The 23,071-nt window shown below is 36.1% G+C and overlaps 2 protein-coding genes across 2 annotated transcripts; both read right to left on the bottom strand.

Annotated features, from left to right (window-relative positions):
* Positions 1 to 298: 298 nt before the first annotated feature.
* Positions 299 to 1,785, bottom strand: LOC137736780 (mavicyanin-like). Its single transcript, XM_068476046.2, has 2 exons — positions 1,475 to 1,785; positions 299 to 752 (listed from the first exon to the last, which is right to left on the bottom strand). Exons 1-2 carry the CDS (start codon positions 1,644 to 1,646, stop codon positions 388 to 390), a joined length of 537 nt encoding a protein of 178 aa, XP_068332147.2. The 5' UTR covers positions 1,647 to 1,785; the 3' UTR covers positions 299 to 387.
* Positions 1,786 to 16,356: 14,571 nt separating this feature from the next.
* LOC137738064 (sugar transport protein 13-like) lies at positions 16,357 to 22,861 on the bottom strand. Its single transcript, XM_068477666.2, has 5 exons — positions 22,360 to 22,861; positions 21,598 to 21,920; positions 18,848 to 18,972; positions 17,336 to 17,627; positions 16,357 to 17,242 (listed from the first exon to the last, which is right to left on the bottom strand). The coding sequence occupies exons 1-5, from the start codon at positions 22,490 to 22,492 to the stop codon at positions 16,529 to 16,531; spliced, it is 1,587 nt and encodes a 528-aa protein (XP_068333767.2). The 5' UTR covers positions 22,493 to 22,861; the 3' UTR covers positions 16,357 to 16,528.
* Between the last annotated feature and the right edge of the window lie 210 nt (positions 22,862 to 23,071).

Raw genomic sequence — 23,071 nt, 5'->3', positions numbered from 1 at the left:
TTGCTAGTCGTGGAAAACCTTTATTTTTCCGAGTTTGTAACCTTACTTTAATGTATTGCTTCTTATTAGTTACCGAGCGATGTGGTATTGTTAACAGCTTCTTATTGTTAAAAATAAGTGTGAACTAATATATCCTCCGAAAAGAGTTCATGTAACACAGTGAAAATGTTTACATCAGTTGTATGATTGATCTGAGCCAAAAATTGATGATTATTTATGCAAATCTTCCACATTTTGGTAATATCCGAAATTTATTCGAAGGTTGTGTAAGCTGTATATGTAATGTCTGGATATCAAGTACGAAAATCACTACTAACCCATCTCAAAAGAGCCCTAAAAAGACTCAAATTACTGCCCAGTATGTATAAAACCAATAAACTTGAGTGACTAAGCAAGACCAGAAACAAGAAGTGTTAATCCCAGCAGAACAAAATTTCCCTTCAGTGATTGTAATGGAGCAGCCATGCTTGGACCTGGCATCGGTGCGTGCGGAGCAGTAACTGTTGGAGGGGCCAATGCCGAAGGAGTTGGAGCTGCCGATGAAGGATGGCGCATGGCGTTGATGTCGACCTTCTGGCCGGCCTGGCAGTGACCGGGGACCCCGCACATGTAGAAGTAATGGCCTCTGGTGGTGATGGTGATTGTGTCATTTCCGGTGGTGTGGGAGTCGAGGGGGAGTGAGGCGTTGCATGACCGATACATGGCGTGCGTAACGCGAATCACGTTGTGGAGTTGAGGGTTGTATTCGAATCCTGATTGATCCCATTGATCCCACATAACATAATACATTCAAAACAAGGTTTTAAAAGTTTGCAAAACATGTGATGTGTCATCAATATATAAAAAGTACGTTAATCAACACTTAAGTAATAATTCAATCATAAAAAATCACGTCATATGATTTACAAAATTTAATCAAAGTAGTTAGTTTCTATTGCATTACCCCTCATATCCTTCATCTTTTGTAGAACCATCATGATCGATCGGATCGAGAGATGGATATTCTAATGCCAAACATCCATAGTGGACAGTAATTTAATTTCCAATGGGATTGCGGAGAGCACGCGTGCGTTAGAAAGAGATCCATCACCCCTCCCTTTTTTCAGTTTTTTCTAACCAAGAATGGCCACCATAATCATCATCATTCACTTGGAGACCCCTTTGAAATTAATCACTAAATTATTTTCCTAAGATCGAGAAAAATTTGAAAACCATTATACGCAATCGGTAACACTTAAGAATAAAAACATTCATTAACGAGAGATACATGAAAATCAAGCAAAATTGTTTCTCATATGCATTTCTTCTTCTTATTTGTTTTTAGTTTTTAAATTAATAAATTAAAAAATCACTAAGGAACAAAAATAAATATACTATACAATAGAAAAATGAGTGAAAATTATTTTCCAAAATTAAATGACGTTCAAAATCATGCTGGAAAAGAGAAACTAAAAACTGGGAGATAATAACTCACTGATAACATCACCCAGTTGGAAAGTTTTAGAAGCAGCCCATTGTTTGTAGTTGACATTTCCGAAGGTGGTCCACCCGGCGGAGTCTCCGACCTTGTACACAGCTGCACTGGACACCTCCAAAACAGCCGTCACCGCCACCACTAGAGCCACGACTCGGACCACCAAAGCCATGGCTCTGCTACCTAGAAAATTTCAACTCTTTGAGACTCTGAGATCCTAATAAGCTTGTAGATTTTGGATTGTGTAGAATGGAATTATGGAATGCAGTGAGGGACTCAAAGGGGACCTCCCATTTTTGGTATTTATGAAGCTTTTGGATGGGGATGGCAGGTTGGCTGTTGGAAACCTTAAACAGGAGAATTAATTTGTCAAGGTTTTGGGTTGCTGTGCTCGGTTTGTCCCTTTGGGGTTTCTTTGCAGTCGGTGGGGAAGTAAACGATTGTGACTCAATATATTAGTATTGGTCCGGTCGTTGAGTTGGGTTGTTTGAGAATACAATTTTGATTGGGCGATAAATTCTTTTAAAATTAAAAGATTTAAATTTTTAGGGTTTAAATAAACTTTGGCCTGACTAGCTTCACGATTGATGCAATTACTAGCGTATGCTGTGTTGTATTTTGATTCTCACAAGCAGATAGCACATGTTGACATGAAAATTAAAGTTAAATTGTTAGTTGACAGATAAGATTGGATTGTCCATTGACACATGAGTCTTGCTAATTGGTAACTCCCCCTTTTCTTTTAGGAGAACTAATGAAAATGGCTTGAAAATTTTGAGTTTTAACGATAAAGACAAAATAAAGGGTAAAGTGAATAGTACTAGGATTGACTTTTTAATGTAAAAATGTGAATTTTCATTAAAGTGAACAGTGTCGAGAGCTTTATGTTAAAATTCTCAATCTTTTTTTTATTGTTAAATCCCTTTCGGGCGGGGGAAAAATAGCTGGAAGCTAGAGAGTAGCTACCTAGCTATGCCTGGATTTGGCTAAAAGGACCTATTAGTTGCCTTCTCCTGTTAGTCCCTATTATTCTTATTCTAATCCTACCATTTTGGGGAGAATTGAAATGGACATGTTTTCTTCTTGAGTATCCATCACCTACCTTCAAGTTGATCACAAACTTTTCATTTCTTCGTTGAAACATACCTAAACTAGTATTTTATGCATTCAAATCCAATCCTTTATACAAAACAAGGTGAAAGTTCTAGGATGGGTACTAGTTTAACCTATAGCGAGGGTGAATTGGTTCCAACTTAAAAACTCAATGTCAATTTTAGCTCTAATATTAATTCCACATCCACATCACACACATATAAGAATAATAAATAAAAACAAAAATGTGCAAACCGATATAGGATTTAATGAGGCAAAACTCACCATCGGGCTCCCAAGCCAGAACAAACACACTCAGAGAAATGAGAATAGAAGGACTTACAAAACTCATAAACAAAACATACATATACTAGTAGGCAATTTTGTCTCCGCGCTTTGTTACTCTATCTCTCTTTAGCCTTCGAGTAGAAGTAGCACGACACTAACGAGGCGGTCAATCATCTTATTCTTGAACTTTACAAGATACTAATGCGATTATGCAGAATATATTTATGATTAAATAATCTTTAAAAATCTAGCAATAATAAAAATCACAAGCACATTTTCATAATCAATTTTGATATTAAACAAAATAAAAACCAGTGAAGAAAAAAATTGAATTTTGCCTTTTAAAACTCCACGGCTGAAAACTGTTTTTCTCACTCTAGCACACTGAAGTAAGATCAAACTGTATTGCTCTCTGTGCCTCTCTGTTTTTCTCACACCAAATATGAAATACATATATATTCATGCACCACGAAATGACTACACTATCTATGAAGTACTCACAGCGGCAGCCGTGCAATCTTTCCCTCTATGCTTCTCTCGATGCATGTGTAATTTAAAGCGTCCGTCTCTCAGTAAAGAAAAATAACAAAGAAGTCATATTTTTAAATCAAATTTGTAAATCAAATAATGTTGATAGTTGCATTTCATTTTTAATGATTTAAAGAAAAAATTCAACTACCAACCGTCACATTATATGATTGACAAATATAATCTACAGTATGGACTACAAAATGTCTCTCTAACATCATCCCTCACTAAAACCTCATTCGTGCATAAGCGGCAAGAGCCAAAAACCTTAATCTAATGCATCTATATATAGGCTTCACTAAGACTCCTATCTCAAAAGAAACATGACTCTCTTCTTGATCTTTATCAAACTTAATCAGCAAGTGAAGTGATGCATGAGACGGGTTAAGAACAAAAAAACCATTTGACATGCATTTAAAACGTGGTTATAATGTGTGAGAATGAATTATCATGTAAAAGCAAAGAAGTTATAATGCGTGAGAATGAATTATCACGTTTTAAATGCACAACAAAGAAGTTATAATGCGTTTTAGGCCTTGTTTGGAACACCGTATAAAGCACTGGTTAGTACTCATAATAAGGAGTATGGTGTTTGATGTCCGTTTGTATTAAATAGTCACTGGATTAAATAATCCGACCCACCTATTTTATCCCGTGAATACCCGCTTCCTTATGCTCTCCAAAAGCACGGGACAATTTAATCGGCGCTCCGTCCCTCCCTCCATTCTTCCCCTTTGTTTCCCTCACTCTCTTCTTCTTCCCAGCCGCTCTCTCTGCTTACAAAAACCAACCAGACTCCCTCCATTTTCCCAATCAAAACTCTCCAAAATTCTAAGCAGCTTCCAAGAAACCGAAGAATCCCACAAATCCCAAAACCCAATTCCTCCGTCAGCCACCATGAACCACCACCACCAGCAGGTTCCATCCAACCACCTAGAACAAGACTCTTCTCTCCCTGCATCTTCTTTTGGCTACCGTAGGATCTCCCATCCTCTTCTCCCCCGCTGCATCTTTCTCTACTTCCTCCACTGCAGACTCTTCGGTTCTATCCTGTATCGTCTTCTGGCTACTGTAGGATCTCCCTCCCTCTTCTCATCCGTTGCATCTCTCTATGCTTCCTCCAACGCAGACTCTTCGACGCTCCGTTTCGGATCTCAACAAACAAAGAAACAAAGATTTGTCAAATTTTTTTCCTTCCCTTTTCTATCCGGTTCAGTACCAAACACAATATGAATAATACAGTCATTAATCCGATACTGCATCAAACGCCTGACTAATTTAGTCAGTACTATCTGGTGATTATTTATCCTATCTGACAAAAATAGTTAGTACAGTCCGAGTTGCCAAATGAGGCCTTAAATGCACATCAAAGAAGTTATAATGCGTGAGAATGAATTATCATGTAAAAGAAAATTTAATCTTAATAAGCACAGCAGCCCACGACAACAATAATCCCAAAAAGTAATGAAAAGGTGATCAAATTTTTAAACAAATTTGTAAATCAAATGATGTGGTGGTTGATGATTAAATTATTACTTAATGTTGATTAACGTATTTATTTTCTATTGGTTATACTTCATTTGGTTTGTAAATTTGACTTAAATTTGGTCTCCCTAGCATTATCCATAATAAAAACAATATGGTTTATTTAAAAAGTTAAGACCATAACTGATTCAAACCAAACTCTGATATTACTCAAAACAGATAATTTGACATGCCTCAAATTATCCATACGAGTGCATATGCATGATGAACTTACTTAAATGAATGTCTCTAAAACGCTTGACATTCTTGTGACCAAGTGCAGCAACAACAATAACAAAGGCTTATCCCATTAAGTCGGGTTGACAGTTTGAATCCTAGAATGCCATTGCGCTTGATTTTGCACTAAAGCTTCTGTTAGTTCTCCAAATACTGCATGTCTTTTCTTAATGTCTATTTCCAAGCATTCCTAGGTCTTTCTTTGCCCTTTTTTACTTGAGCCTCTATCACTTAATTGCATTTTGTAACTGAAACATCTATAGGACTTTGGTTCACATGTCCAAACCCCCTTAATTGATTTTCTCTCATCTTATCTTCAATTGCAGCCACTCGTACTTTACCTCGGATATCCTCGTCCTTAATCTTGTCCTTCCCGTGTGCCCACACATCTAATGAAGCATTTTCATCTCTGTTAGACTCATTTTTTACACATGCTGATGCTTGACCACCCAACATTTTGTGCCATAAAACATTGCTAGCCTTATTTTCGTCCTACGTACATTTTGTGCCATAAAGCATTGTTGGCCTTATTGCCGTCCTATATAATGTTTCCTTGAGCTTTAGTGGCATACATCAATCGCACAACAAACCTGATGCACTCTTCCACTTCATCTATCTAGCTGGTATTTTATGGTTAAGATCTCCATCCAATTATCCAGTCTTTTGTAAAAGATCGAAGATAACGAAAGCACTCCCTATCTTGTACTTCCTGATTTTTAATCCTCACCCTTATCTTATTTGGACCCTCATTCCTATTGAACTCACACTGTATGTACTTCGTCTTAGACCTACTTAGGTGAAGATTTTGAGATTTCAACACTTTCTGCTAAAGGTTAAGTTTCACATTTACTCCCTCCTGCATTTCATCTATCAACAATTTATAATTTGCGAAAAGCATAATATTTCTCGTTAACTCATCTATTACTAATGCAAAAAGGTAAGGACTTAAAGCTGAGCCTTGGTATAACCCTATGGTCATAGGAAAACTTTCAGTTTGTCCTTCGTGAGTTCTTACTGCAGTTTTTATCCGTCATAAATATCCTTTATTGCTTGGATATATGCTACTTGTATGCCTTTCTTCTCTAGAATCCTTCAAAGAATTTCTCTCGAGACCTTATACGTTTTTTTTCAGATCTATAAAGATCACATGCAAATCCTTTTGCACATCTCTATACCATTCCATCAATCTACGTAATAGATGAATTGTTTCCATAGTCCACAGCCCAAGCATGAAACCGAATTGATTGTCTGATATTTGTGTCTTTTGCCTCTATCTATGCTCAATTACTCTCTCCCAAATCTTCATTATACGACTTATTATATTAATACTCATATAGTTCATGCAATTTTGCATCTCGGTGTTATTCATGTAGATAGGCCCCAAATTACTTTTTTGCCACTTATTGGCACCTTCTTTGTTTTCAAAATTTATTGAAAATGTTTGTGAGCCATGGTATACCTGTCTTCTCCAAGACCTTCCACACTACTTTTGAATGCTTCATCTTGTTCAAAGTTACAATCACTTCCTCTTTCCCGATTCAACGGTAGAAGGAGTAATTTCTACACTCTTCTAAGTTACTCAACTTACCCAAAGAACTACTTCTTTCATGTCCTTCATTGAAAAGATTATGAAAATAAGCTTTCCATCCGTCTTTAACAACATTTTCCGTAGTTAGAACATTTCCATTCTCATCATCGATGCACCTTACTTTGTTCAAGTTTCTTGTCTTCATTTCCCTTGATCTAGCCAGTTTATAGATATCAAATTCTCTTTCTTTGGTATCTAATCGCTTATACATATCGTCAATAGCTGCTAGCTTTGTTTCTCTCATGGGTTTCTTTGCCTCCTTCTTTGCTACTTTATACCTCTTAGTTTTCATCAGTTCTATCCTTGCATAAAGCTTTACAATGTTCATTCTTAGCCTTAACCTTTTCCCATACCTCCTCCTTCCACCGCCAAGATTTCTTTTGATGTGGAGCAAAACCCTTGGATCCTCATAATACCCTTTTTGCAACTTTTCGGATACAACTAGTCATGAAATCCCACATTTGATTAGAGTTTCTCTCTATATTCTCAACATATTGGCACAAGTACTTTCTCTTGACTTGTTTTTGTCCTTTTAGATTCCATCATCTAGTTCTTGGACATTTTAAGGTCTTGTTTTTTCTTCCATCTCTTTGGATATGTACATTCATCACCAAGGGGCGATATTGGTTAGCCATTCTCTCTCCCGGTATAACTTTGGAATCCTTACAAGTTATACGATCACCGTTCTATCCTAAAAAAAATCCAAAATGGCATTGGCTAGAAATATAGCGTATGCCATTACAAAATCCAAAATGGCTTCCCCCCTCCTTGTTTCTCTCCCTGAGAACATGATCACAAGGGGAATCTCTGTAGTTATTGTCTTCTTTTACGTATCCTAGGTAAAGTTGATGTCAGCAGATACTTCCAAACAACTTTAAGTGAAGTCCTTCAAAAAGAAATTTTTACAGCAACCTTACCTGTTTAACTCTGCATCTAGGCACCGATGGAGATATAATGATGCTTACTCACTTATCACTATGCCCGGGCCACACAACGCGTCACTTTCAGGTAACGACCTAGCTGTAACACAATTATTGTTTAGGTTTCATTATCATAGGGATTCGACGTGAAAACTGAGTACCAGCTGTTCACTACCTGACGTCGTCCCCTCCTCCTTTATCTGGCCTTGGGACTAATTGAGACAAAAATAATTACAACAAAAAACATGCGCTAGTCCAAGATATTACAGAGTCGATGTTTTGTTCGGAATTGCCAATTTTACTCTAACACAAAACTTTGAGTTTTCCCCTTTTTATGTGAGAAATGACTTAATTAACTAACCATATAGTTTTAATTGCATTCAAACTTTTTACCTTGTTCCCTTTGCTTGAGACCCCTTTGCAAACAAGTCGAGCCCATCTCAATACTGTAAGATTATAAGTATGAAACATATGATAGAACCGGTCATAGTGTTTGAGATTGATATGGAAAAGTCTTGGTTAAAAGCTATTAGTTATCCTAGTTGTTTTGGGATAACATAATTGAGTATAGTTCAATTTTTTTGGGATTATAATTTAGTTCTGGAACTATAATTAGACTCATAGTTCTTTATGGTTTGTATAGTTTGAATCCTAGGCTGATTCTAATAGGGAATAGTCAAAGGAATACTATATATAGTTCAAGCCACTGCTCTTGCAAAGGACTGCTCATTATTTTGTTCCAAGACTTATTGATTGGAAGGGCTATTGTATTTTGTAAAAGAGGAGAAGGTTTTGAACACAAGAAGATGCAATGGCTTCATCATCAGGATCGAATTATGCAGGTAAGTTTTAAAGGTTCTACATTCTTGTGTTTGTTTATCTACAATCTTGGATGAACCTATTTTTCTTGAACAGAAACTTATAAACTTGTTCTTACATGTGGTATTTGAGCCATAAGGTTTCAACCGTTGAATTCAACTCATGATTAAGAAAGATTGCATAAAACTACATTGCCTAGGTTTTGAACTGAACTTTGGGGCTCTTAGAAATATACAAACTAAAAAACAATGTCATTTTGTTTATAATAGAGCCGTTGAAAAAGAAAATCGCGAAACGGTGTTGTTTTTAGATAATATTTTAATAACTAAAATTTTGATCGCTGGGTGATCTGGGTTTTTACCTTTGATGGTGTTCTTCGAAAAGAAAGGGCTCTCCGTCACTGTCCTTCGAAGAATCTTATCTTCTATTTATCACTCATCTAAATCTAAATTTGAGTCAAGATTGATACGATTCTGAAACCATTCATGAAAAGGTATGTATTTTGAAATCCCATTACAATTTCCTGAATTTTGTTTAACATTTAGACTGAATTAATATAAAATTGGTGTCAGGATTAGTTCTTTATTCAACATGAAGGCTGTTAAGTTGATTAATATGATGTGCATTCAAACCAATTGATTACATAGATTATCTTTATTAGAATGTTTTCGTTGACATATCTGACATAAAAGACTTGAAACATGTTCTAAAGATTGCCTTATTGTTTTGAGTATATATATCTATATGTGTGCGTTCTACAATCTGTGTTAATCAATTTTGCATAAGTTTTATGGATATTATTGTGTTGTTTACTCTATATATGTCTTTAAAACAAGATCATATGTATGAATAAGTTGATCCAATTGACTAATCTTTGTAGTGAAAAAGATGGAAATCAAGAATCTTTAAAGATTCATAGTGTTGATTTCATTGATTTCTTTTGCAGTTTCACTAAAGTCACTTTATTTAGCAGCAGTGCCAATACTCACTGGTGGAAGCATTTACAAAAAATGGAAAAAAGAGATTGATTGCTTTTGACATTGAATGAGTATGACATCGCTATTGATAATTCACAACCAACGGCCTTGACTGACAAAAGCACTAAGGCCAAGAAAACTGAGTTTGAAAGATAGACCAAGGCCAATATGGTAGCTCTATCCATATTAGAGAGTGGCATGACGAACACTATACATGGTGGAATCAAGAAATCAGTCCTTGATAAGGATTATCTCCAAGCCATTGAGAACAAATTTAAATAATCGGAGAAGGTTGACATGGCTCACATATGTTTCTCCTCACTTCTTACAAATTTGAAGGTGGAGGCTTGATAAGAGATCACATTGTGAGGATGATAGATGCTCCTGAGAAACTTACTTCCATGGATATCAATATTGGAGAGAAACAACTTGTTTTCATGATATTACAAGCATTGCCACCCAAATTCAGTTAACTTAAGGTGTCCTACAATACTTAAGATTAGATTTGGACTGTGGATGAACTTATTGCTCAATGTGTGCAAGAAGAGAACAGACAAAAGCAAGAGAAAGGCAAAGAATCTGAGACTGTCAATTTTGTGCAAGTTGCCAAAGGGAAGAATGAGGCAAATTTTGGTAAACCTTCTAAATCTCTAACTTATGATAAGTCTGTTTTGCTTGCCAAAAGTTTCAATTCCTCTAAATCTAACAAATTTAAGGTGAAAACTAAAAACATTGAAAAAGTTAGATGCCATCATTGCAAAACTAAAGGTCATTATAGAAATGACTGTGAAATATTCAAAGATTAGCTGAGATCTAAAGGTAGAACTGATGTTTATGTCTATAAGGAGTCAAATCTTATAGATATTCCCACAAATTCTTGGTGGTTTGATACAAATGCATCTATGCATATCACTAATTCTCTGCATGGTTTTAAAGAGCAAAAGAAAACAAATAGTTTTAATGTTTTTGTGGGGGAGGGAACTAAGGTGTCCATGGAGTGAATAGGTATCATCAAATTGAATATAGACATAGGTTTTACAATGCAATTGAATGATGTGTTATATGTGCCTAAAATGAGGAGGAATTTGATTTTTGCATCAAAGCTGGTTAAACAAGGCTATGTTTTTATAGGAGATGATGAATTTTTAGAAAGGATACATTGCAGGGAAAAGCATTTTCACATGATCATCTTTGGAAATTACAATGCATTATAGATTTTGAAAACCTACATGTTTTAAATATTGCAACTAAATTGATGCATGGTATTGATCAAACTTTCATGCTTTGGCACAATAGATTAAGAAATATTTGCAAAGAAAGAGTTTTCGAGTTATCTGAATTAAACTTGATCCCTACAATTGACATTAAAACTACTACTGAATGTGTTGATTGCATGAAAGGCAAGATGACTAATGTCAGAAAACTAATTGCTAAAAGAAGTCATGGCTTACTCGAAATCATACACACATACATTTGTGGGAATACCTATTTTGTGAACTTTATAGATTACTTCTCAAGATTCAGTTACATTTACCTTATTAGTGAGAAATCATCAGTTTTTGAATGTTTCAAAGTCTTTAAAAGTGAAGTTGAAAACAGTTAAATCATGAGATTTAAAATTATTAGATCAGGTAGGGGAGGGGAATATTTTGGTAGGCACATAGAGGCTGGGTAGCAAAAGGGTCCATTTGCTCATTTTCTTGAAAGTCAAGGGATTGTGGCAAAATACACCACTTTTGGCACCCCACAACAAAATAATAGAGAGGAGAAATAGAACCCTTATGGAAATGGTGAGAAGTATGATTTCAAGGTCCAAGCTTCCAGGTTTTCTTTGGGGAGAGACCCTAAAAACTGCAGGTTACACCATCAATCGAGTACCATTTAAATCCATTCCAAAGACACCTTTTGAACTATGGAATGGAAGAAGACCAAGGTTCAATCATTTTCATGTCTGGGGTTGCAAGGCAGAGGCAAGATTTTACAATCCAAGTAAGAAGAAGTTAGACTCAAGAACCACTTTATGCTTCCTTATTGGTTACTAAGAGAAATCCAAGGGTTTCAAATTCTATTGCCCACAAGCACACACAAGGAAAGAAACTCACACTGCTATTTTTCTGGAGGATGAAGATGTGTCAGACTTCACTTAAGACAAATTCAATTTTGAAGAAATAGAATAGTCAGACAATTGTTCTTCACAACTAAACTACAATCAAGTGCATGTGTTCTAAAGGTCTCAATCATCAAATGTAGACTTTGATGAAGACATGGCAAAGCTTGAAAATATAAATATTGAAAATATAAATGTTGGGGATCAAGTGGGAATTCTTCCTCAACATGATCAAAATCTCAATGACCAAGTTATAGAGAATTCGATTGATTAACTATATTTAGTGAAATCTATCAGAGTGAAGAAACCTGTAATCTTAGAAGATTATATGTATCTCTAAGAGACAGAATTTGGTAATATTGATGACCTTCTGACTTATCAACAAGCTATGAAGAGTCCTCAAGTAGTTCTATGACAGCAAGCAATGACAGAAGAACTTGATTCAATGTCTAAAAACAGTGTCTAGTCTCTAGTGAAGCCATGAACTAACATTAAGCCAATTGGATGCAAATGGGTGTTTAAGACCAAGAGAGATGCTAATGGTAGAATTGATAGATTCAAGCTCGATTAGTTGCAAAGGGATTTACACAAAGAGAAGGTGTCGATTACAATGACACTTTCTCTTCTGTCTTTTCCAAATATTTCGTGAGAGTTATTATCGCATTGACAACTCCTTTTGACTTGGAATTGCACCAGATGGATCTAAAAACTGCATTCTTGAATGGTAAGCTCGATGAGGAGATTTTTATGTCTTAACCTCCTGGATTTGTTGAAAGGGGGAAAGAAGATATGGTCTGCAAGTTGAACAAATTGATCTATGGTTTGAAATAGGCTTTAAGACAATGGTTTCTAAAATTTGATTAAGTGATCACTTCACAAGGGTTTATTGAAAATAAGATCAATGATTGTATCTATCTTAAGTCCAAGGGATCCAAGTTCATTTTTCTTGTCTTATATGTTGATGACATCTTGCTTGCAAGCTCGGATGTGCAACTATTGAAAGACACTAAAAGCATGCTGAGTACAAACTTTGAAATGAAGGACCTTGGAGTAGCTCATTATGTTTTGGAAATTGAGATTATGAGAGATAGAAGACAAAAGCTTCTTGGTTTATCTTAGAAGGGCTACATAGAAAAATTACTTAACAGGTTCAACATGGATAGTTGTAACAAGGCTGATGTTCTAGTAAACAAGGTGATAAGTTCTCTCAAGATCAATGTCCCAAGAACGAACTTGAGACTAAGTTAATGAAGATGAAACCATATGCTTCATTAGTTGGTAGTCTTATATATGCTAATATATGCACAAGACCTGACTTAGCTTTCATTGTTGGACTTTTGGGAAGATTTCAATCAAATCCTGGAGAGGTTCATTGGGTGGCAGCCAAGAAAGTGTTGAGATATTTGTAGAGGCCTAAAGGGTTTATGCTAGTTTATGGGCATATTGATTCATTGGAGTTGATTGGATTCACTGACTCGGATCTTGCTGGGGATGCGGATGAAAGCAAGTCAACTAGTGGAAATATTTTTAAGCTAAGTGGAGGTGCTGTGTCATGGAAGAGTGCTAAGCAGACTATAATGTCAACTTTAGCTATGGAAGCTGAATTTGTAGCACGTTTTGAGGGAATGAAGCAAGCTATTTGGCTCAGAAATTTGGTTGATGATATGAGGCTTGTAGATTCAGTTAAAATGCCTATAAAGATGTTCTATGACAATAATGCTGTTGTATTTTTCTCAAAGAATAACAAGAGGACTTCAGCTTCAAGGTTAATGGATGTGAAGTTCCTCAAAGTTAAAGAAATGGTCAAGAAAGGGGAGATTGATATTCAGTATATATCTACTGGTGCAATGATTGCAGATCCTTTTACTAAAGCCTTGCCAAATAATTGTTGACCCCAAAAATTACAAAGCCTACGTGGCGCGCAGGCCGAGTAACTAATAAGCTAACTACGTCATTCGGTTGAATGCGGGGCGTGCCAACTCGTCGGCCGAGCTCGGTCGATGAGTAAAATTTGTTGATGTTGCGTTGAGCGCGTTGCTGACTTCTTTATCTTGCGACTGTGGCCAAGGAAGGAACAAATCTCGGCCTTTGGATTCTTGAGCCTGAAGACAAGGCTGCTAGTTCTATGAAGTTCAATATCAGATTCGGCTCTCCGGGTGCCGAATGTAGTAACCTGGTAACACCTTACTTCGCCGAGAAGCCTAATGAGATGACCTTTGCCAATAAGGATTTGAAAATCCTTCTCGACCGAGACTTGGATAGATAACCAATCGGCCTCGACGCAGTGCTGTTTATCCAAACTGAAGGTGTTTCGGGAACGGCTGATTCTACGGCAACAGTGCTGTTTATCCAAACTGAAGATGTTCGTCGGTTGCCTTCACAGTGCTGTTTATCCAAACTGAAGATGTTCGTCGGTTGCCTTCACAGTGCTGTTGGCGAGAAAAAGAAAATAAAATCTCAAGCTGTTTGAGAGGTTTTGCGCAAGGCAATTGTGTGTTCAATTGGAGACCCCTTGGATGATGCACGTTGCCTTTTATTTATAGTACTGCTATACTGGCTTTGGCGGCTGACACTTGTTGGATACCTGTTACAGAATCCAATCGTTTTCAAACTCATAAAGCAATTTACGTTATGCAGGCCAAAGCCCATGCTTCAGTCATACCATCTCACGCAAACTGAAGCCACGTGTTCATTTGCAGCAACCTGATATACTGTGATTTTATCTCCAAGTCTTGCAAGTGTTGTCATCTGACTAAAACTCTTAGCATCCTGCCAAGGATATTCGGTCCCACCATCATAATCTTTTATCTCTTCATGCATGGTAAACCTCCTGCTGCATCACGTCACTATTTCCATGTTCCTCTAAAGTCTGAAACCTTTCATCCAAATGGTTGGCTTTCCAAACAAGATAAAAGCCCATCTTGACTTATCCCATCGTAATTAAAAACCTAGCCTAGCTAGGCTTTCTTTTCTTGTCATAATTCTATCACTCATCCATACATCCTGATCCCATTTAATGAATTTCAAACCATTTAAAATTCATTTCTGACTACTTGTCAATCAACCTAACCTACTTAGGCTTTCTATTCACCATTATCCAAAATTTGCAGATCCATGCTATGCCATGTGATAAGATCCCAAGCCGAGTTGCTCTAATCCACATGGTACACTGCTAACAAATCCAAATTAAATTGGACTATTCTACTTGCTTCTACATTGGGACTATGATTTTTATCCCATTTATTTTGTATAAGAAAATTTGAGATAACTTATTAAAAGATAATTATTATGATTAAAAACCATAACATTATCTCAAAACAAAATTATCTTAACTTTCTTATCCGACGGTCTAGAATCATGCTTACTAAACGGCCTCGATTGCACGGGCCGATGGTGTAATTTTGGGTCCAAACAATAATTTATTCAAAGAACATGTTACGCATTAGGGGGTTTTAGAATCTTTTGACAAGAGGGAGTGAATTACTTCAAAATTGGAAGACTGTTGTGATGTTTCATCAGTAAGCAGGGGCATTAAGGCAACATGTCTTCACAATTAGGTAGTTTATTTTATTCTTGTTAAAGTTGGTAGTATTTGTTTAGCTAGTTTTACTAGCTTATTTTGGTTTTCAATAATGTTTAATTTTTCCAGCTATGTGATCAATTGCTCCAGGAAACAAGTTTTGTTCAATAATAGTGAAGTTTGCTAATGAATCGATTTTTGTGGTTTAATTGAAGCATACTTGTTAAATCTATTAGTGTATTGTCTTGGTTCATAAGAATGGTTATTAATTGAGGTCTTAACGTTATTGAGTTAACAACTAGTTTATGTGAGTGGGAGTAATACACTCCATGATTATGTGTTTTTTGTTCACAAAAGTGCTGAATGCATATCAGATATATAGTGATTGATGAACTATTTTTGCAATGTACATATCAAATTCTTGAGTCCCTTATTTTGAAATGGATGGCTATGAAGTATGTGAATGTGAGTTTTGTTTAATTGAGACTTGGTGATCACTTTTATAAATCTTAAAGGCTGGTTATTTGTGTTTCATACTCAAGTGGGAGAATATAAGATTATGAGTATGAAACATATAATAGAACTGGTCATAGTGTTTGAGATTGATATGGAAAAGTCTTGGTTAAAAGCTATTAGTTATCCTAATTGTTTGGGATAACATAATTGAGTATAGTTCAATTCTTTTGGGATTATAATTTAATGTTGGAACTATAATTAGACTCATAGTTCTTTATGGTTTGTATAGTTTGAATCCTAGGCTGATTCTGATAGGGAATAGTTGGAGGAATACTATATATAGTTCAAGCCACTGCTCTTGCAAATGACTGCTCATTATATTGTTCCAAGACCTATTGATTGGAAGTGCTATTGTATTTTGTAAAAGAGGAGAAGGTTTTGAACACAAAAAGATGCAATGGTTCATCATCAGGATCGAATTCTGCAGGTAAGTTTTAAAGATTCTTCGTTCTTGTGTTTGTTTATTTATAGTCTTGTATAAATTGTGATTCAATTGGATGAACCTATTTTTCTTGAATGGAAACTTATAAACTTGTTCTTACAAATACCCTTCAAATAATGACAATAAACAAACATAATACTTATAATAAGAGAGATGGCTTCACAAGCACTCAAGATGGGCTGGAGGTGTTTCCTCGAAACCCCTTTGGGCAATGGGAAGTAGACAGAAAAAGTGTCTTGGATGAATAGTTCTCAAGCAAACTTATAACAGTCACCTTGAAAGAAAATCGAAGAACTAAAACAAATCGGAATGTGGATTTGCAAGTTTCAAGTAAATTAATCTTGTATACTGCCCAAATAAGTTTCGCAATACACGTCCTTAATTTCCAATGAACCAGAGAGGTTAATTTATGGCATTGGAAAGATCTATTAAAATGCTCAGATATCCATATGTATTTACTATTTGCGCGGATAAAAACCCTGAAACTTCCCCAAATTTACAACTGAGAAACACCATCAAATCCATTAGCATGCCCATTTTTTTTTAAGCCATCTCCATGATTTCCTTCAATGTGGTAGTCATCGTCGTCCATAAACCTCTTCCACAACCAATGCTGCTTCCACACCCTCTCTGTCATCTCTTCAATGGGGATGTTCTTCGTCTCCGGGAGCAGGAACAACACGAAGAACGACATGACCAAAACCCACCCGGAGAAGAAGAGGAAGATTCCATACTTGAAGTGGCAAAGCATCGAGAGGAAGGCCTGCGCTATAACGAAAGTGAAGAGCAAGTTGATGCAGACAGTCACACTTTGCCCGGCTGAGCGGGTCTCTAGTGGGAATGTCTCACTAGGTATCAACCAAGCTAGAGGCCCCCAAGACCAAGCGAACGCAGCAACATAAGTGCAAATCAGAACCACCACGAAGATTGCGAAGCCTTTGTGGAGGTCATCGGAGTGGTCCTTAACCTTGATCCCTAGTATTATGGCTATTGCCACTTGAGAGATGAACATTTGAACACCGGCTTGCAGTAAGAGCAAGCGGCGGCCTGCTTTGTCAACTGAGTAGATGGATACAGTGGTGGAGAGAACATTGACGGCTCCTGTGATAACTGCTGAGTAGAGGGCAGCATCGTTTCCAAACCCTAATGTGTTGAACAGGACTGGCGCGTAAAACATTATGGCATTGATCCCAGTAAATTGTTGAAAGATCTGCAGAAAAATACAAATAAATAATCAGCATATGTGTACTAATTGTATTTCTATTTTGGTGTAATACGAAAATGCATGCTGTTAATTATTAACCTGTAACGCTACTGCAATGATTAGTTGGGGACGATTCCTGCGCTTTAAGAGATTTCTGAAGGGGTGCTTCACTTCTTTAGCTATGCGACTAGCTTCGACAAGTTCCAAGAACTCAGGTTCAACATTTTCAGTGCCGCGGATCCTCTTAAGTACAGATTTTCCTTCTTCTAAGAGACCACGCTCTACGAGACTGTTAGGAGTTTCGACCACCAAGAGAGCTCCCAAGGTTAGGAGACCGGCCGGAAAACCAGCCAGCCCCAATGACACCCTCCAACCCCATCCTCCTGTGATCCTGTTATTCAAGGCAATTATTCATCAACGGTCAGCAAAACAGCCAGAAAAGTGTTAAGAGGCTAAGACCATCTCCAAAGGAGATGTCAAATTTTAATCTTAAAATTTAAATTTGAAGGCTTATGTGGCACTTTGGTATCTTTTAAAGTTTTACTCTAAAACCAATATGTCAAATTTTAAATATAAAATAAAAATTCATATGTATTTTCCTTGCATTGGGAATGAAAAGAAACAAAATGATAATACTTTAAACCAATAAAAAATTATATAAAAAACATTTAATAATTAATTAAAAAAATCAGAAGGTGTTGTCAAATAATTTGGCAGCAAGGGATAGAGATGTCATTCCATGTCATACCACATCAGATTTGGCTTCTTGGTTGGAAAACATTAATGCTGTCTTTTGTTACCGTTATTACTGATTTGGACATTTAAACATTTCCATTGGAGATGCTCTAACGCAAAACATATGACTTTTTTCTTTCCTTGAAAATTGTTTAGACAAAGCAAACCATCAACTAGACACTTCTAGCCAACATTATTAGATTCTTTTAACATCAATGTGCATCCTATGAGATTGATATGAATTTGTAACCCAAAAAAAAAAAAAAAAGAAGAAGAAGAGATTGGTGGAATTCATGTGTTGTGAAATAAACATGCATTTATTATGAAATAATTTCTATCCTCATTTTCTCGTTTGGCACTCTCGTCTTTATTTTTGTTTCATGATTCTCTTCTAACATATTTAATTCAAATTTAATTTTAAACATGAGTGTATATAGAAAAAATAAATATGTGAAAATCATTACCCTATATCTTGTGAACTTAATTACCTTTTGATTTCTACCTAATGGATGTTCCTAAGTCGACTCAAGAGACATTAATTATAAGTTTGAAACTGAGCTATGTGAATATGAATAAAAAAGGAGATCAAGATCTTATAAGAATATCCTACACGTCTATTCAAATGCATGTTTTACCAGTCCACATATATATCAGTCACAAATGGTGCCCCAAATTGTTGACATTGAGTACTCAAAACTGAATACGAAATTGTCAAACAGTCCAACTTGATTTGGAAATATGCCACAGAACAGAATTCATACTAACCCTAAAAATGCGACAGAACCATAAACATCATGCATACATTGTAACTTAAGGGCACGTATAATGTTTTGGTTGGATAAAAAAACACGAACAAATTGGGAGCAGCTGACTTACTTGTTGGTGCCATAATTAACGAGGTTTGCAAATAGAATGCCAAGTGTGACATTAAGCTGGAACAGTATGTTTAGCCCTCCGCGGATTCTCGTCGGTGCAATCTCCGAAAGAAACAATGGTACAGCCTGAAAGTAACATCAAGGTTAATTTAGAGATTGTCGAACAAGAAAAACAGATGTATATTTTCAATAGTTTATTTAGATAAAGGGGTGTGATATCCACACACCCTTTTTTACTTTTCCCACACCTTTTGTAGTTTTCAACTATTAGATTAGATGAATTGAAGAAGATCAACGGATATAAATTAACAAGGGGTGTGTGAGAAGTAAAAAGGGGTGTGTGGATAGCACACCCCTAGATAAAAAATTATTTGCAATTAGACCATGTGCGAACATAGTTTTTCTCTACTTTGTCAATCAATGGTAAAGTTATTTAGTCGTCTTGACATAAGAGTTGAAACAAACTAGAGGGATGGTTGAGTGTTTTTGCACAGAGTAGGAAAGAAATAATATGTAGTATATAATCATCACAAAGTATTAGAATCTTAAATCAAGTTTTAAGATATATATACAACAACATTGTGGCTGAGGATTTGGGTAAAGTCACGAAACATATTATTAGTATTAAGTTTTAATCAAACTCATTATCTTATACATTTAAATTTAAAACCTCAAACTTATAAGTGAAAATAAATGTTACTATAATTTTAGTAAAATCTTAAATCAAGTTTAAACATGAACTTTATGATCACATGTCTTGTGCCTCAAAAGGGTATCTTTTTAAAATCCTTTTGGACCAACCTTTTTACTCAACCGGTTGAAATTAAGGTCCTAGTAACTACAAAAAGGATAAGATAAACAATTCGGACGTGCACACCACATAATAATCATGGACAAGTTTAGAAAAACATTGGAGTTCCACGGCTTCACGTTATTTCACCAACCAACAACTAGAAAAGATTCACGACTTTTTGGAAAGCAAACGATTCAAAAAGCGAACTAAAAGAAGATGCAAAGATATTGGGGGTGAAGGAGGCCACTTTGGATAACTCCACTAAGAGGTCTCACCACACCACATATTACGTAGACAGTAGAAACGTCAAAACACGATAATATATTTAGGCCTCGTTTGGCAGCTCGGACTGTACTGACTATTTCTGTCGGATAGGATAAATAGCCACCGGATAGTACTGACTAAATTAGTCGGGTGTTTGGTGCAGTATCGGACTAGCGATCGTATTATTTATACTGTGTTTGATATTATACTAGATAGGAGGCATCAAACTTTAAAAAAAAAAAAAATTTTAAATGAAATCATTTTTTTGTTCCCAGGTCTCTCCGCACCCCCCAAACACCCTCCCTCTCTCTCCCTTCTTCTTCCCCGACGATAGAAGAATCCCAAATAATTGTTCCCCAGCTCTCTCCGCCACACCCCCCAAACTCCCTCCCTTTCTCTCCCATATTCTTCTTCCCCGACTAAATAATCCGGACGTTTTGGTTGGTTTTATTAAGCGGGTGTATACCGTATTATCCTATCCGACCGGTTAAATTAATCCGGTGCTTATTTAGTACGAGTGAACGCCAAACACCCGGGTCCGTATAACTAATCCTATCCGATCCTTTATCCGATGTGCCAAACAGGGCCTTAAAGCACAAAAGAGTTGGACAAAAAAACTCTGCATGATTGTGACTCCACGAGAAAATGACTTAAAACAAATAAAAAGAAGCTTCAAGCTATTTAGATGCACAAAATAAATACAATTTTTAATAATTTGTATCCAAAAAGTATTATTATTTGTTTTAAAAATATTTTCATTTTATTAAAAAAAAAGAAAAAAAGAAAAGAAGAAAAGAAGAACAAGAACTCATGGATCTAATTTGATCATGGCATAACGTCTCTTCCAATCAAAAGCGTTTAGGGACCAAAAGTGCCCCGCAGGACGTTGGTGGATGATATTTCTTATAAGGCAACAAAATAATATTTTGATGAGATAAATTTTGATTAAAAAAAAAAAAAAAGAATTGAACAAGTCATCGGTTGTGATTCTTAATTTAACAAGATGAGGTGTCCAAGTCACTAGTCAGTACACCAACAAAATTGTTATGATCATACTTCAAAATAAAGTGAATTAGGTTATGATAGTAATTGGGATGGACCCAAATACGATTCGATGTCGGTATTGCAAGAGACAATGCTAAAGAACCCGTTTTTAGCTTACACCACGCTCTATATCGCTCAGAAATTATAAATCCTTCAAAAATTGAAATTGTATTTTTGGCATATTGGGAAACATTTAGAAGCATAATCGTGGATTGTGCAGATTTGGAATTAACTATATTAGATATATGATTATGTTGCTCTATTTTTTTTTTCCCTCTAAGTAGATTAGATAAATAGGAAAACTAACAAAAAGTTAAAAAAAAACTTTAGTTTTAATGAAAAATGACAAATAAAGGTGTAGTAAATAATATCAAGAAAATGTAAAATATGATTTTTTATTAAAAATGAACAGTACTGAGAATGTTTTATTAAAGCTCCCATAATAAATTTAGTGTAAACAATCGCTTGAACGAAAAAACAACATATAATCTTACATTTTCAACATTCACTCTTCTATAATAGTCTAATTTAAGGTATGTAACGCATGCACACTACCCTAATTAAACTGGCCTAGCTTGTGTTGTAACAACTAATAAGTAATTATGTAAAAGAACATGAAATAAAAACGAAGAAATTAAAATTGAACTGACCTGATTGGCGAACCCAACTCCACAACCAAGTGAGATCCTGCCAATGATGAGCATGGCGAGGTCTTGAGCTGCAGCATTGAGAATTGTGCCGAAAATGAAGAAAATCCCAGCAATCAGCATAGACGGCCTCCGCCCGAACTTCCTGGTGGTGTAGGAAGCGGCGAATGTGGCGGTTAAGCCGGCCAGGTACAGCGACGACGTGAATAACTGCAGCCCCTGGTTGTCGTATTTGCAGTAATTGCTGTTGATCCCCTGTTCCTGTGTCCTTCTGTATACAACCGGGAAGAACTTTTTCAAGAATGGGGACATAGATGTAACACCACCTGCATCAATTTAAATTAAGATCAACATTTAATTTTAATTTCTATTTTGGCTTCAATACAATAAAATTTAGGGAACTAGGGTAGGACATTTACTTACTAAAAGAAAGAACAAATTAACGTGGATAATTAAATAAATTTAATCTAGTATTTGGAACAAATAAATAAATAAAGTAGAATATCAACATTGAAATTGATTGAAGGGTTTTCTAGCAGGCTCCAAAGTATCTTGTACTCTTGAGTTTTAACCGCTAGATCGTGGTCAAATGATCAAGATTTAACGGAAACATAGAATCTTTCATTGAAGCATCTGACAGGTTTTCCAGAACCCTAACCAAACAATGCCCACAATGTTCATCTACCGGAGTAGCTGAACCAACAAGATATCTAAGGCTCTAACAGTACGAAGCTCAAATATTGTACGTCTATGAGAGACGATTACCTGAAACGCCAACATCGTAACCAAACATGAGTCCACCAGTAGCAGCCATTATACACGAGATGATGACGATGGGCGTGATCTTTGCCTCGAACTCACCCCCGCCAGGACCCGCTGAGAACCCTCCGCCGGCCATGACCAATATTGAAGAATACTTGATTCTAGTACCTCACAATTTCTCAAACCAACAAGAAGAGAGACGCTTGGTGGTAATGATAAATGAGTTTTGCAGTAGCGAAAGCGTGTTTATAAAGAGGGAGAGGGCATGGAAGTAGTACGAGATACGAATTCGATCGTGTAGTGGAAACCACCGTTGAGATTTGTCCACGTGTTTTCCAGTTTTGATATGGACGGGTGGCGTTTGCTGTTTTCTCACTGACGGCTGGCTTTGCTTGATGGCTAGACCGTGATCAACACAGACAATATTTTGTAATAACTAGTTTGGTTGATTAGAGAAAGATTCGATGTATCGTCCACTTTTATCAGCTTGCTTTATGAAAGTCCCATAGTTTGGCAAATAAATAGTTGCTTTATGTGGTGAGACTTGGTATTTTGCATAGGCATCGTATAAAAGAGACCGCGTTGGAATTTCTTTTTTCGTTCAAGTTAATTTTTTTCGGATATTTTTTTTTGTAGTTTGTCGTTTGGTTGCAATGATTTTTAAGTTTTTTTGTTAGTAGATAGTGCATGGGAAAAAAACAAGAACTTTTAAGAA

Source organism: Pyrus communis, chromosome 13 (assembly GCF_041283825.1).
Source record: "Pyrus communis isolate YQ-2024b chromosome 13, ASM4128382v1, whole genome shotgun sequence".
In the NCBI taxonomy this organism is placed as follows: Eukaryota; Viridiplantae; Streptophyta; class Magnoliopsida; order Rosales; family Rosaceae; genus Pyrus; species Pyrus communis.
Note: the sequence above shows the minus strand (reverse complement) of the source record. Positions and strands in the feature narration are given on the sequence as shown.

Excerpts from the sequence above, each read along its gene's own strand:
- LOC137736780 (XM_068476046.2), bottom strand. The coding sequence starts at position 1,646 with ATGGCTTTGGTGGTCCGAGTCGTGGCTCTAGTGGTGGCGGTGACGGCT. Across the intron at positions 753-1,474 it reads CCAACTGGGTGATGTTATCA|GATTCGAATACAACCCTCAA; the intron begins GTGAGTTATTAT and ends GGGATCAATCAG.
- LOC137738064 (XM_068477666.2), bottom strand. The coding sequence starts at position 22,492 with ATGGCCGGCGGAGGGTTCTCAGCGGGTCCTGGCGGGGGTGAGTTCGAG. Across the intron at positions 21,921-22,359 it reads TTACGATGTTGGCGTTTCAG|GTGGTGTTACATCTATGTCC; the intron begins GTAATCGTCTCT and ends AAATTGATGCAG. Across the intron at positions 17,628-18,847 it reads GTTAATTATGGCACCAACAA|GATCACAGGAGGATGGGGTT; the intron begins GTAAGTCAGCTG and ends CTTGAATAACAG.